Raw genomic sequence first — 16195 nt, 5'->3', positions numbered from 1 at the left:
TGGTTGATCGCCTGACAACCGAGTGCTCGCCTGACAAACGAGCCAACCATTCCGTGAGATCAGAGTCTTCGTGGTATAGGCAGGACTTGATGGCAGCATTCAAGAGAATCCGGAAGGTCTAACCTTGTCTGTGGTATTCTGAGTAGGATTCAATGACTGAATGACTGTGACGTGCTTCAAACCTGTAACCTACTGGGCGTTAGTGACAGACGCAAAAGAGTGATTCTATTCCGGTAGGGGAGGGAACCAAACCGGTGATTGGCAGTACTGTGACAGAGTGCGTGCATTAGCTTTCACTGCGAGGAAGGGAGGTAGCTGCTGACAACAGTGAAACCCTACACGAGCTTGCCATGGAAAGGAGTAAGAAGGATTGGATGAAGGCAGTAGGAAAGCAGAGAGACGGAAGGGAAGGCATCTTCATACGCTTGTCTGAAGCTCTTACACCAATGATACATAAGTTCACTATCCTTATCTTTATATTATTTTCGTTCATCATCATATACAATTGAGTTTGCCTGACTAAGATTTACAAGATGACCATAGCTTGCTTCAATGCTAACAATCTCCGTGGGATCGACCCTTACTCACGTAAGGTATTACTTGGACGACCCAGTGCACTTGCTGGTTAGTTGTGCGAAGTTGTGTAATGCCATGGAATTAAACCACCAAGTTTTTGGAGTTCATGACCAGGGATTATGAGAGTTGTGAAAAGTATTGTTCACAATTTCGCGCTACCAAGTTTTTGGCGCCGTTGCCGGGGATTGTTCAAGTTTTGAGCAAGCTTTTGGTAACAATGCCTGGGATTGTTCTAGTTTGGACAACTGACGGTTCATCTTGTTGCTTAGATTAGGTATTTATTTTTTTCGAAATTCTTGAAGATGAATTCTAGAGTTTCATGATGATTTGTTGAAATCTGGCTGGCTGAGAAGCCATGTCTAATCTAATTGGACCGAGGTTTCAACTTATCACCACAAGAGCTTGTTGATTTTCATCAATTGTGCTTTTGGAGCAGTGATCTGCTAAGGCTTGGCTGACCTTTGGTCATGTCTAGTGTTTTGGACCGAAGCTTTCTTTGAAAGCTTGGCTGGCTGTGAAGCCATGTCTAATTCCTGGACCGGAGTCTTAGACTAGCATTGCACTGATTCCTGGAATTCTCATTAAGAATTTTGATACCTTTTCCCACTTAATTTTCGAAAAACACAAAAAAATTTACAAAATCAAAAAAAAAAACCAAAAATATTTGATGTTTCTTGCTTTAGTCTAGTGTCTCATCTTAAGTTTGGTGTCAAATGCATGTTTTTGTTATATTTTTCGAATTCATGCATATAGTTCTTTGTTTTGATCTTTGAATTCTTTTGGCTTGAGTGTTTCTGTGTCTCATATAGTGTCAGTAGTACACAAACTGCTAAGTTTGGTGTCTTGCATGCATTGTTATTTGATTCTTGTTGCATTTTGATTATTAAAAATCCAAAAATATTTTTAATTTGTGTCTTTTCAAGTCAATGATACAAAGAATTGAAGATTCAGAACATACTGCAGAGGAATTATACAGAAAAAGCTGAGCATTCAAAAATGCCCAGTGAAGAAGGCAGACTGGCGTTTAAACGCCAGCCAGGGTACCTGGTTGGGCGTTTAACGCCCAAAGAGGTAGCATTTTGGGCGTTAAACGCCATAATGTATACCATTCTGGGCGTTTAACGCCAGGATGGTGCTAGGAGGAAGATTTTGTTTTCAAATCAAATTTTTTCAAGTTTTCAAAGTTTTTCAAAACCAAATCTTTTTCAAATCATATCTTTTCAATCAAATGTTTTCAAAATCAATTTCTTTCCCTTTTCAAAGATACTTACCAACCATTAATGATTTGATTGAACATTTTTTGCCTTTTCTATTAAGAAAGGTTTTATGTTTGAATCATATCTTTTCTTGTTAGGCAAGTCATTAATATTTTTTTTTAAAAATCATATCTTTTCAAATTGTTTTCAAACCATATCTTTTAAAATTGTTTTCAAATCATATCTTCTCAATCACATCTTTTTAAGACCATAACTTTTCAATCAAATCTTTTTACTCACATTTTTTTCAAAATAGTTTTCAATCAAATCTTTTTAATTTCTAATTTCAAAATCTTTTTCAAAAATCACTTGATTTCTTTTCCACTTTGAATTTTCGAAAATTATCAATCAAATTTTCAAAATGTTTTCAAAATCTTTTAATTGAAATTTTCGAAAATCCTCTTCCCTCCTTCTCACATCCTTCTATTTATGGAATACCACTCCTTCTAAATGCACAATTCGAACCTTATCTAATTAAAGTTCGAATTCTCCTTCTCCTTCTTCTTTCTATTTCTCTTTTCCTCTGACACTTCAAGGAATCTCTATACTGTGACATAGAGGATTCCACATTTTCTTTTTCTCTTCTCTTTCATATGAGCAGGAGCAGAGACAAAGGCATTCTTGTTGAAGCTGATCCATAACCTGAAAGGACTTTGAAGAGAAAGCTAAGAGAAGCTAAGGCACAACTCTCTTTAGAGGACCTGACCGAATTCTTCAAAGAAGAAGAAACGATGGCAGCCGAAAACAACAACAATGCCAACAATGCAAGGAAGGTGCTGGGTGACTTTACTGCACCTACTCCTGATTTCTATGGGAGAAGCATCTCTATCCCTGCCATTGGAGCAAACAACTTTGAGCTTAAGCCTCAATTGGTTTCTCTAATGCAACAGAATTGCAAGTTCCATGGACTTCCAATGGAAGATCCTCATCAGTTCTTAGCTGAATTCTTGCAAATCTGTGACACAGTCAAGACTAATGGGGTTAACCCTGAGGTCTACAGACTGATGCTATTCCCTTTTGCTGTAAGAGACAGAGCTAGAATATGGTTGGATTCTCAACCTAAAGAAAGCCTGGACTCTTGGGAAAAGCTAGTCAACGCCTTCTTGGCAAAGTTCTTTCCACCACAAAGATGGAGTAAGCTTAGAGTGGAAGTCCAAACCTTCAGACAGAAGGATGGAGAATCCCTCTATGAAGCTTGGGAAAGATACAAACAATTCATCAGAAGATGTCCTTCAGACATGCTTTCTGAATGGAGCATCATAGGTATTTTCTATGATGGTCTCTCTGAACTATCCAAGATGTCTTTGGATAGCTCTGCTGGAGGATCTCTTCATCTGAAGAAGACGCCTACAGAGGCTCAAGAGCTAATTGAAATGGTTGCAAATAACCAATTCATGTACACTTCTGAAAGAAATCCTGTGAACAATGGGACTAGTCAGAAGAAAGGAGTTCTTGAGATTGACACTCTAAATGCCATATTGGCTCAGAACAAGATATTGACTCAACAAGTCAACTTGATTTCTCAAAGTCTGTCTGGAATGCAAAATGCTCCAAACAGTACTAAGGATGCTTCATCTGAGGAAGAAGCTTATGATCCTGAGAACCCTTCCACGGAAGAGGTGAATTACCTAGGAGAACCCTATGGGAACACCTATAATTCTTCATGGAGAAATCACCCAAATCTCTCATGGAAGAATCAAGAGAGACCTCAACAAGGTTTCAATAACAATAATGGTGGAAGAAACAGGTTTAGCAATGGCAAGCCTTTTCCATCATCTTCTCTGCAACAGACAGAGAGTTCTAAGCAGAATACTTCTGACTTAGCAACAATGGTCTCTGATCTAATCAAGACCACTCAAAGTTTCATGAATGAAACAAGGTCCTCCATCAGAAATTTGGAAGGACAAGTGGGACAGCTGAGCAAGAAAATTACTGAACTCCCTCCTAGCACTCTCCCAAGTAATATAGAAGAAAATCCAAAAGGAGAGTGCAAAGCCATAGACATGGCCGAATATGGAGAGGAAAGAGAGGAGGAGGACGCCACTGAGGAAGACCTCAGTGGGCGTGTACCAATCTCCACTGAATTCCTCAATGAGGAACAATGGGAATCTGAGGCCCAAAATGAGACCATAGAGATCCCATTGGACTTACTTCTGCCATTCATGAGCTCTGATGAGTATTCTTCCTCTGAAGAGGATGAGTATGTCACTGAAGAGCAAGTTGCTAAATACCTTGGAGCAATCATGAAGCTAAATGACAAGTTATTTGGAAATGAGACTTGGGAGGATGAACCACCCTTGCTCACCAAAGAACTGGATGACTTGTCTAGGCAGAAACTGCCTCAAAAGAGGCAGGATCCTGGGAAGTTTTCTATACCTTGTACCATAGGCACCATGACCTTCAAGAAGGCCTTGTGTGACTTAGGGTCAAGTGTAAACCTCATGCCCCTCTCTGTAATGGAGAAATTAGGGATCTTTGAGGTGCAAGCTGCTAGAATCTCATTAGAGATGGCAGACAATTCAAGAAAACAAGCTCATGGACTTGTAGAGAATGTTTTGGTGAAGATTGAAGACCATTACATCCCTACTGATTTCATAGTCCTAGAGACTGGGAAGTGCATGGATGAATCCATCATCCTTGGCAGACCCTTCCTAGCCACAGCAAAGGCTGTGATTGATGTTGATAGAGGAGAGTTGATCATTCAAGTGAATGGAGAATCCTTGGTGTTTAAGGCCCAAGGACATCCCTCTATCATCATGGAGAGGAAGCATGAAGAGCTTCTCTCAAAAGAGCCAAGCAGAGCCCCCACAGTCAAACTCTAAGTTTGGTGTTGGGAGGCCACAACCAAACTCTAAGTTTGGTGTTGAACCCCCACATTCAAACTCTAAGTTTGGTGTTGGGAGGTTCCAACACGGTTCTGAGTATTTCTGAGGCTCCATGAGAGTCCTCTGTCAAGCTAATGACATTAAAGAAGCGCTTGTTGGGAGGCAACCCAATGTTTTATAGTTAACTATTTTCTTTTGTTATTTATCTTTTTTGTAGGTTGATGATCATAAGAAGTCACAAAACAATGAAAAAAGCAAAAACAAATGAAAAACAGGAAGAAAAAACAGCACACCCTGGAGGAGAAGAAGCTGGCGTTCAAACGCCAGTAATGCTAGCTGTTGGGCGTTTAACGCCCAGTCTGGCACCATTCTGGGCGTTTAACGCCAGAAAGGGGCACCAGACTGGCGTTAAACGCCAGTAAAGGGCAACAACCTGCGTTAAACGCCAGGAATGGGCACCAGCCCGGCGTTTAACGCCAGAAATGGCTCAAAACGTGATTTGAGCAACATTTGGTGCAGGGATGACTTTTCCTTGACACCACAGGATCTGTGGACCCCAGAACCCCACCATCACTCTCTCTCTTCTTCCCCCATTCACCAATCACCTCAATACCTCTTCCCCAAAAACCCTTCACTATCAAATCCCATCTTTCTCTTCACCACTCACATCCATCCTTCATAAATCCCCACCAACCTCACCCTTCAAATTCAAACCACTTTCCCTCCCAAAACCCACCCCTAATGGCCGAACCTTTACCCCCTCTCTCCTATAAATACCCTTCTTCAACTCTTCATTTTCACACAACCTAAACACCCTTTCTTACCCTTCTTGGCCGAACACACTACCATCTCCCTCTTCCTCATTTCTTCTTCTTCTACTCTTCTTTCTTCTTTTGCTCGAGGACGAGCAACATTTTAAGTTTGGTGTGGTAAAAGCGTTGCTTTTTGTTTTTCCATAACCATTTATGGCATCCAAGGCCGGAGAAACCTCTAAAAGAGGAAAGGGAAGGCAAAAGCTTCCACCTCCGAGTCATGGGAGATGGATAGATTCCTCTCAAGGGTGCATCAAGACCACTTCTATGAAGTTGTGGCCTTGAAGAAGGTGATCCCGAGGTCCCCTTTTCACTCAAAAAGGGTGAATATCCGAGATCCGCCATGAGATCCGAAGAAGAGGTTGGGAAGTACTTACCAACCCCATTCAACAAGTCGGAATCTTGATGGTTCAAGACTTCTATGCCAATGCATGGATCACCAAGAACCATGACCAAAGTGTGAACCCGAATCCAAAGAATTATCTCACTATGGTTCGGGGGAAATACTTGGATTTTAGTCCGGAGTGTGAGGGTGGCGTTCAACTTGCCTATGATGCAAGGAGATGAGCATCCTTACACTAAAAGGGTCAACTTTGATCAAAGGTTGGACCAAGTCCTCACAATCATATGTGAAGAGGGCGCACAATGGAAGCAAGATTCAAGAGGAAAGCCGGTTCAATTGAGAAGGCATGACCTCAAGCCCGTGGCTAGAGGATGGTTAGAGTTCATACAACGCTCAATCATTCCCACTAGCAACCGGTCCGAAGTTACCATAGACCGGGCTATCATGATCCATAGCATCATGATTGGAGAAGAAGTGGAAGTTCATGAGGTTATAGCCCAAGAACTCTACAAGGTGGCGGACAAGACCTCCACTTTGGCAAGGTTAGCCTTTCCTCATCTCATCTGTCACCTCTGTTATTCAGTTGGAGTTGACATAGAAGGAGATACCCCATTGATGAGGACAAGCCCATCACCAAGAAAAGGATGGAGTACACAAGAGACCCCTCTCATCAAGAGATCCCTGAGATACCTCAAGGGATGCACTTTCCTCCACAAAACTATTGGGAGCAACTGAACACCTCCCTAGAGAGTTGAGTTCCAATATGGGACAACTAAGGGTGGAGCATCAAGAACACTCCATCATCCTTCATGAAATTAGAGAAGACCAAAAATCATGAGGGAGGAGCAACAAAGACAAGGAAGAGACATTGAGGAGCTCAAGCACTCCATAGGACCTTCAAGAGGAAGGAAGAGCCGCCATCACTAAGGACCCGTTCCTTGATTTCCTTGTTCTTTATTCTTCTGTTTTTCGAATTTTTGTGCTTTATGTTATCCATGTTTGTGTCTTGTGATCATTAGTGTCTTAGTGTCTATGCCTTAAAGTTATGAATGTCCTATGAATCCATCACCTTTCTTGAATAAAAACGTGCTTAATTGAAAAGGAAAGAATTGCATGAATTCTGAATTTTATAATAGTTTAATTATTTTGATGTGGTGGCAACACTTTTGTTCTCTGAATGTATGCTTGAACAGTGCATATGTCTTTTGAATTTGTGGTTCATGAATGTTGGCTCTTGAAAGAATGATGAAAAAGGAGACATGTTATTGAGGATCTGAAAAATCATTAAAAATGATTCTTGAAGCAAGAAAAAGCAGTGAATACAAAAAAAAAAAAGAGAAAGAAGCAAACGAAAAAAAAAAAGAAAGAAAGAAAAAGAAAGAAATAAAGTTGTGATCCAAGGCAATAAGAGTGTGCTTAAGAACCCTGGACACCTCTAATTGGGTACTTTAGCAAAGCTGAGTCACAATCTGAAAAGGTTCACCCAATTATGTGTCTGTGGCATGTATGTATCCGGTGGTAATACTGGAAGACAGAGTGCTTTGGGCCACGGCCAAGACTCAATAAATAGCTATGTTCAAGAATCATCATACTTCACTAGGAGAATCATTAACACTATCTGGATTCTGAGTTCCTAAAGAAGCCAATCATTCTGAATTACAAGGGATAGAGTGAGATGCCAAAACTGTTCAGAGGCAAAAAGCTAAAAGCCCCGCTCATCTAATTAATACTGATCTTCATAGATGTTTTTGGAATTCATTGCATATTCTCTTCTTTTTATCTTATTTGACTTTCAGTTGCTTGGGGACAAGCAACAATTTAAGTTTGGTGTTGTGATGAGCGGATAATTTGTATGCTTTTTGGCATTGTTTTTAGTATATTTTTAGTATGATCTAGTTAGTTTTTAGTATATTTTTATAGTTTTAGTTAAAATTCACTTTTCTGGAGTTTACTATGAGTTTGTGTGTTTTTCTGTGATTTCAGGTATTTTCTGGCTGAAATTGAGGGATCTGAGCAAAAATCTGATCCAGAGACTCAAAAGGACTGCAGATGCTGTTGGATTCTGACCTCCCTGCACTCGAAGTGGATTTTCTGGAGCTACAGAAGACCAATTGGCGCGCTCTCAACGGCGTTGGAAAGTAGACATCCTGGGCTTTCCAGAAATATATAATAGTCCATACTTTGCCCAAGATTTGATGGCCCAAACCGGCGTTCAAAGTCACCTACAGAAATTCCAGCGTTAAACGCCGGAACTGGCACCTAATTGGGAGTTAAACGCCCAAACTGGCACTAAAGCTGGCGTTTAACTCCAAGGAGAGTCTCTACACGAAAATGCTTCATTGCTCAGCCCAAGCACACACCAAGTGGGCCCGGAAGTGGATTTTTCTGTCATTTACTCATCTATGTACTAGTTTTCTATAAGTAGGACCTTTTACTATTGTATAAGAGGCCTTTAGAAAGACTTTCGGGTATCTATCTTTGTTTTATGCTATCTTAGACCATTGGGAGGCTGGCCATTCGGCCATGCCTAGACCCTGTTCTTATGTATTTTCAACGGTGGAGTTTCTACACACCATAGATTAAGGTGTGGAGCTCTGCTGTACCTCGAGTATTAATGCAATTACTATTGTTCTTCCATTCAATTCCGCTTGTTCTTTATCCAAGATATCACTTGTTCTTCAACATGATGAAGGTGATGATTGACGCCCATCACCATTCTCACTCATGAACAAGGTGACTGACAACCATTCTTGTTCTACAAACATCTGAGGCTTAGTGAATATCTCTTGGATTCCTGATTGCACGATGCATGGTTGATCGCCTGACAACCGAGTGCTCGCCTGACAAACGAGCCAACCATTCCGTGAGATCAGAGTCTTCGTGGTATAGGCAGGACTTGATGGCAGCATTCAAGAGAATCCGGAAGGTCTACCTTGTCTGTGGTATTCTGAGTAGGATTCAATGACTGAATGACTGTGACGTGCTTCAAACCTGTAACCTACTGGGCGTTAGTGACAGACGCAAAAGAGTGATTCTATTCCGGTAGGGGAGGGAACCAAACCGGTGATTGGCAGTACTGTGACAGAGTGCGTGCATTAGCTTTCACTGCGAGGAAGGGAGGTAGCTGCTGACAACAGTGAAACCCTACACGAGCTTGCCATGGAAAGGAGTAAGAAGGATTGGATGAAGGCAGTAGGAAAGCAGAGAGACGGAAGGGAAGGCATCTTCATACGCTTGTCTGAAGCTCTTACACCAATGATATACATAAGTATCACTATCCTTATCTTTATATTATTTTCGTTCATCATCATATACAATTGAGTTTGCCTGACTAAGATTTACAAGATGACCATAGCTTGCTTCAATGCTAACAATCTCCGTGGGATCGACCCTTACTCACGTAAGGTATTACTTGGACGACCCAGTGCACTTGCTGGTTAGTTGTGCAAAGTTGTGTAATGCCATGGAATTGAACCACCAAGTTTTTGGAGTTCATGACTAGGGATTATGAGAGTTGTGAAAAGTATTGTTCACAATTTCGCGCTACCAGTGCTCTACGGTTGACTCCCCACTTTTCCAGCAAATTTTGTAAGAGATTTAGGAGTTTTGACTCCCCTTGGAAGTTCAAGTTGCAAGACATAATATGAAAAATGAGATATAAAATAAGGTTGATTTGTCACCCCTATATTCAATCTCACTCTATTTAAGATTTGCTCGATAGCTTGAGTTATGTTTTGACCATAAGCTTGAATAACATTATTTTCTCTAGCTTCATTTAATATTCTATTTGGGTCTTTTTCCTTATTCGATATTAGAGGAGGATTAGGTGGAATAAACGGTCGATTGACCGCCCTTGCAATATTAATGACACGTCGAGCTATCTATTCTATCCTTGCATTATTATTTTCTATTATAGGATTTAAAACTGTATCCATCGATTGTGTGAGCATGTTAACCAAGTCATAATGGCTATCCTCTATTTGTTGCCTAAACACAACAAAAAATTTGACCATATTACAAGATGGTGTTCTAATAGAAATTGTCTTAATATTTCTGAAAGTATAGAGGTACCTGCCTCTTGATGAACCACTATTTTATGATTTAATTTGTATTAAATCAAGTGGATTTTGTCAACTATCCTCACACTTATTCATGTAAATTGTATGGTTTTAAGGTTCCTTTCTAATTTTGTGTTATGATTGAAAACATGCTCTCTAGGCCCAAAAAAATTACTAATTTTTAATTCTCTCGTTACCATTTGATATCGTGATGCATTTGTTGAGTGATTACAGGATTTATAGAGCAGAATGACATAGAGGATGAAGAGGAAGCATGCTAAAGTGGAAGAAACACAAGAATTTGAAGATTTGAGAAACTGGAACTGACGCGCGCGCTTGACTGAAGCGTACGCGTGATCAAGCCATCTTCCAAGCGATGCGTACGCGTAACTGATGCGTACGCGTGACCGAGAGCGTCGTCCACTGATGCGCACGCGTGACTGATGCGTACACGTGGCCAGTGCAGAGTCCACTGACACGTACGCGTGACGAGTGTCACATGCTACAATTAAGGGAATACACTCCGACGCTCAAGTTAGTAAGTGTTTAAGAGGTATAAGAATTCTATGATTATAGAATGTTAAACATGAAATAGAACTTATCATGTGTGTCTTTATAATAATTCTATGAATATAGAATGTGAGACATGAAATAGAATTTATCATGTATTTTGTTTATAATAATTCTATGAATATAGAATCTAAGACATGAAAATATAACTTATCATGTGATGTTTTGAGATATAGAAATTGGTAGCTTTTATAGGCATAAAATTGATGACCGTTTGTTCATCAAGATAGAAATGATAGCCATTAAGATGAAAATGATGGTCATTAAGTCGGTAATGAAAATGTCGGTTACAAGCAAAGAATGAATGATAGTTAAACGCCGAGTTATAACTCCTAATGTACAATAAAGACCAAATTATAAGGTGACGGATCATAATCGAAAAAAAATTTCTACAATTAAGTGACAATTATTTTAGTTATATTTTAACTCTATAAATCAAATCTTTATAAATCCAAAATTATACCAATAATTATATTTTTAAAATGTGCTTTTAGGTACAAATTAGCTAAATCATAAAAGTAAAAGATAACCATCAAATATAAATATTTTTAATATGATTGTGATTACGTTTGAATTTCATACTTATTGGTTGTTTATGGTGGTAGATTGGATCCGAATCCTCTAATGTATTGTCACTTTAGAGATAAAAGTACACTATTAATCACCATCAAATTAAGATAGTAAAGCTTATAGATAATAGATATTACAAATTTACAAATTTAAAAATGATTAAAGTATCACTTTAATACTTGATTGTGTACTAAAAATATAAACTTTTTTTGTACATAAATAATTTTAAGAATGACTTACAAACATGGTCAAACAAGAGTCAAGTTCCTCTTAAAGATATTGGGTAAAAGGATGGAACCCAAAAGAACACCTTGAGGAGTTGAATTTCTCTTCAGTGGAAAGTAAATTGGTAGAAGTGGATTGGTTGGATTTGGAGTGTAAATGTGTCATCTAGTTAAAAGAAAATCAAACTGATGTCCCTTCACTGATGTCACATGCCATGAGCTTTAGTTTAACTTGTGGAAATCAATTTCTTACCTTTCCAATTGACAAGACTTGAGGTGACAGGAATACCTAAAGATATTTTGGAAAAAGCAGTAAACCAAATATCAGATTAAAAACTATTGGACAATAGATTTCCTCTTTATCATGGTTTTACACTATAAAAGGACCTCAAACCATCTCTTCAAATCATCATCTTCTTTTTCACAGACCTTTCTTACTTCTGAAACTGAGAAGTTAAAAATCTCATCTTTTTCTCTTCCCAAAATTCCTCTCATCATTTTTCATTTCATTCACCACCTTCACGAGTAAAAATTGACATTCGGGTGTTTCACCAGAGCACTCGACAACTATTAACCAACTCTGTCCACTTTAAACAAAAACTCATTCATTCTCTTGTGATATTAGTGGAGGTCTCAACACTTGTTCTCTACCTCTATTTCTCATCATTAGTTCTTGTATTGCTTATTTATCATTAATAGATGTATTTTTCTTATAAATATACTTATCCCGAATATCTCATCTTAACTATTATTTTGTACTTAATTTATTTTTCCCAAAGCCTAGTCGAATCAATACTTTATTAACATTAATACTTTAGGGGATTTTTTTGTCTGATAAATTACATACTCATCTTTCGGTCGATTTGTCTACATTGACATCATAGCGTAATCCTGTTCTTAAAAAATATGCATTTACCTTAATGGAAAAGACCATTCATTCATCATAAAAATGACATATCATTCAACTCCAAGTCCCCAAATTTGATATGAATAATAAGGAAGATTTTAACATTTAATAACATGAAACAATGGGCAGTTGTTCGAGACTTCGAGGATGCACCCGGAACCGACCATGTATCCTGCCAACTCCAACAGTAAGTATGCATCGGAATCCACAATTCAAAAATAAGATTGGAAAGTTATCAGGTGTACCGAGGAACACCGGTGTTCCAGTTATTTTAACCGTTGATTTTAATTAATATATATTATATATATTTTTTATAATTCAGATCAACGGTTAAAACAACTAGAACACCGGTGTTTCCGGTACACCTGATAACCTTCCAATAAGATTATATACATAAATCAATACATAAATAAAGCAGATATAAACGACGTCCCACTCTGAGTCGCAAAGCACCCGAAGCTCCAGAAAACGACGCTGTCCTTGTGCATGATGCAAGTGCCACGTGTCAATGATCCGGCACAGCCCTTCACCGACCTCCCTAATTTTGTCCAATCGAGACGACACTTGGGTCCCACACCACGCCTCCCCACGTGTCCAGCCTCTGATTGGTGGGTTCCATCGTCGCACTTGGCACACACTCGCCAGCATCATCCGTCTCATTTTTAATTTATGCCCCTTAACCTTGACTTAAGGCACACGTCGGCAACACTAACACTGTGTATTATTGATTAGCCTTTTTTTAATTTTGTTAAATCGCGTTAGATCCGCGTAACCTTGCGTGGTATAAATAGAGTTTCTCTCAAGCTTCCAAATGCATCTAATCCATTCCATGTGATTCTTGACTTCTCTCGAAAACCCATACTGCCATAAATATATATATCACTTTACTTTCTACATACATATTCCACTACTAAAAAGAGTACTTCGTTACTTCCTTCCATTACGCTTCATAATCAAAATCATGGCAGAGGAGCACCACAAGCAGTATGAGGGATCTGAGAGCCGGGACGTGGAGGTCCAGGACCGCGGCGTCTTAGATTTCTTGGTAAGAAAAAGGAGGGTGAGAATAAGCCTCAAGAGGAGGTGATCGCCACCGAGTTTGACGACAAGGTTAAGGTATCTGATGAGGCTGATCACGAGAAGAAACCCAGCCTCTTGGAGAAGCTTCACCGATCAGACAGCAGCTCAAGTTCTGTAAGTAGTTCTTCATTAATTATAATATATATGTTGAGTAGCCTGATCTGCTCTGGTCAGGTTTAATTTGCATTCAATATTTATATATGTGTGATCTGATCGATGATTAATATGTAATGTTGACGTATGGTACGGTGCATGCAGTCGAGTGAGGAGGAGGTTGAAGAAGGAGGTAAGAAGATAAGGAAGAAGAAGGAAAAGAAAAGGTTGAAGGAGAAGGTGGAGGAGAAGATAGGGCACAAGAAGGAGGAGGAGCATCATGAGGAGAGTGGTGCAGTTCCAGTAGAGAAAGTTGAGGTTCATCATACTGAGGAGAAGAAGGGCTTCCTCGACAAGATTAAGGAGAAGCTACCTGGTGGTGCTAACAAGAAGGCTGAGGAGCACACGGCCACCACCACTCCACCACCACCACCACCACCACCAGCCGAGTGCGTTGAGACTGCTCATCAACATCATGAGCATGAGGCTCAGGGTGAGGCCAAGGAAAAGAAAGGCATCTTGGAAAAGATCAAAGAGAAGCTCCCTGGCTATCACCCCAAGTCAGAGGACGACAAAGAGAAAGAAAAACAGAGTGCTTCTCATTGAGAACCTTGCTGAATGATGCATGCTGTTGGGACCTCCTTGTTTTCTTTTTACAGTTCACCCTCGTCCTGCTGTCTGCTTAATTGCCTTGTATTTTCATCATCGCTTTTCTTCTTTTTTTTTTTTTTTCACCTTTGTGTGTTGTGTTTCTTGTATTTTGGTTTTATACTCTTGTTTTTATCTTGAATTGCTTCATGTATGAAAGAAAAAACAATGTTCTAAAAAAGCGAGTAATTAATTATGAAAAATAATATTTGTATTATGTTTTATGTATATTTTTTTAGTTTCATTAGATTTTTCTGTCTTTTTCTTTTAATATTTTTTCCTGTTAATACGTAGTTACCTACGACTGCTGTCCTGGAGTGAACTCTTTATTCAATCAATGGGGGCATGGGGCCATCCCTTCATAGTTCATGTATATGCTTTGCCGATCCATAAAGGAAAAAGGAAGAATAAAAATATAATGGGCGAAACCTTGATAGCTAAGCTTTATTAGTTGTGAGAAAAGAAAATTGACGAATCCTTCTCATCTTTATTAGCTGTGACAAAAATAATTGTGAATCAACCGTATCGTTGAGGCAACTGTTAAGTTCACTGTTTTGAAGCTCAGAACCTCTTTAATTAGTGTTGGGGCCTGATGGCAATGATTTCTTGGGTGGCATTGGCATACCCCACCTCAAATGCCTCGGAATGATTAATCTTGACCTCGTGACTAATATTGGTTGATTAATCGAGCAATGTAGTGCTTGATAACGATGTTATAGCGATCACATTCTTTTCCATCCGAGTCCGAGGAGCATTCATATTAGCATTGAAGTTGGGACCAAAGATCAAAGGCTTGTTTTTTTTTGGGTCAGAGATCAAAAGCATGGTTAAATCCATGTGTGCGCGCATGGAGAAAGGGATTGATATATAATGGGCTTCCTGGCGCATAATAGTATCATTCACTTTGTTATGGGGTTTCATTATCGATTTATAATGTAAGCGGCCCGGACGAAAACAAGGCCATACTATAAGTTTAGAAAGAGATTGATATACAATGAGCCTTAACTCAAGTGGCACAAGTTTTCTTTTCTATTAAGAGGTCTCAGGTTTCAGCCTTTATCATGTGTAAATTTGACCAAAAAAAGGGATATTATGTGTGGGTGAGTGTAGTGTGTATAAGTGTGTCTAGAATTGGAATTGTCTAATTCATCGACCAAAAAAAAAAGAAAACAAATACATACTTTTAGGTAGGGGTGTTGAAGTGGGACTAAGACAGATGACATATTTATATGTCTCTTGCAAGTTACAGTCAGGTACAAGTTCTAACTAAAGTTGGATGATGACATATTTATATGTCTCTTGTAAGCTGCATCTGAGTTTAAATTTTACTTAAAGTTGGATGATGTTTAAGAGTATTCATATAGCGTGTGTTGTGTGAGTGTGTGATGTATGGGTATAACGCCTAAAATTGGAGGCTGTTGTCCTCCACGGCACCATGCACTAGCAGTTGTTATCGTTCTCTTTGCACCAGTAGCCGTCGTCATCCTCCATGCAAAATAGCACCATGCACAGCAAGACCTCCTTGTACTCAATCACTTTCTGTTTACATAATCAATTCCTCAAGAATGGAGCCTCCGAGTTAGGTTGTTTCTATTTAATTGTTAGTTGATTATTGTTCTTCTATTTTAATTTAGAGGTACATATTTGGTGCATTTCTTATATTTTGGTCATTGGTGCTTACAAAATGTGTTTGGCTAGTCGTTTGATCTTGATCCTAGGTGAATGTGGTGCTATATATTGACAACATTTAATTAGTTAATTGTCTGTCATTTTGTAGTCTTATTTTTTTTGGTGTCTAAACATGGAAAGAAATAAAGCAAATACTATCTTATATTCGAGCGGATGATTTACTGGAGATCAACACAAGGCTCAGACCAAATAACATTACTAGAGTTACTCTTGACACCATATCTAGCCATCCAATCCGTAACTCTATTTGCTTCTCGGGACACCCACTCAACGTGAACAAGCCAAGGACGAGATAAAAACTCCTGAATTTTATGAACCAAATCTGTTAGTTCAGATGAATACCCACTTATAAGCTTATGCATGATGGGCAAAATGTCAAGGCAGTCCGTTTCACATATAATATCCCTCAAATCGCAATTCCAAGCTAAAACCAGCCCCCTCCAAGCAGCAAATAATTCACATCTGATGATAGACTAGAGGAATGCTTCCAGAGCAGCCCGAGATCCAATCTCCCTTAGAACTTTTAATAATACACCCAAATCCC

The 16195-nt window shown here is 39.1% G+C and overlaps 1 protein-coding gene and 1 non-coding gene across 2 annotated transcripts; one reads left to right on the top strand and one right to left on the bottom strand.

Moving 5' to 3' along the window:
- Positions 1-2968: 2968 nt before the first annotated feature.
- LOC130943148 (small nucleolar RNA R71) lies at positions 2969-3076 on the bottom strand. The gene has a single exon (XR_009071680.1). It is a non-coding gene; the product is annotated as a small nucleolar RNA R71 (small nucleolar RNA).
- Positions 3077-12946: 9870 nt separating this feature from the next.
- LOC130941345 (phosphoprotein ECPP44-like) lies at positions 12947-14179 on the top strand. The gene is given in 3 exon segments (XM_057869819.1): positions 12947-13180; positions 13183-13335; positions 13480-14179. Coding segments are annotated over 3 exon segments (672 nt in total). The 5' UTR covers positions 12947-13102; the 3' UTR covers positions 13921-14179.
- The last annotated feature ends 2016 nt before the right edge of the window (positions 14180-16195 follow it).

This window comes from Arachis stenosperma, chromosome 7, assembly GCF_014773155.1.
Source record: "Arachis stenosperma cultivar V10309 chromosome 7, arast.V10309.gnm1.PFL2, whole genome shotgun sequence".
Taxonomy (NCBI): domain Eukaryota; kingdom Viridiplantae; phylum Streptophyta; class Magnoliopsida; order Fabales; family Fabaceae; genus Arachis; species Arachis stenosperma.
The sequence above is the reverse complement of the archived record's forward strand: the minus strand, read 5'-3'. Positions and strand labels throughout refer to the sequence as shown.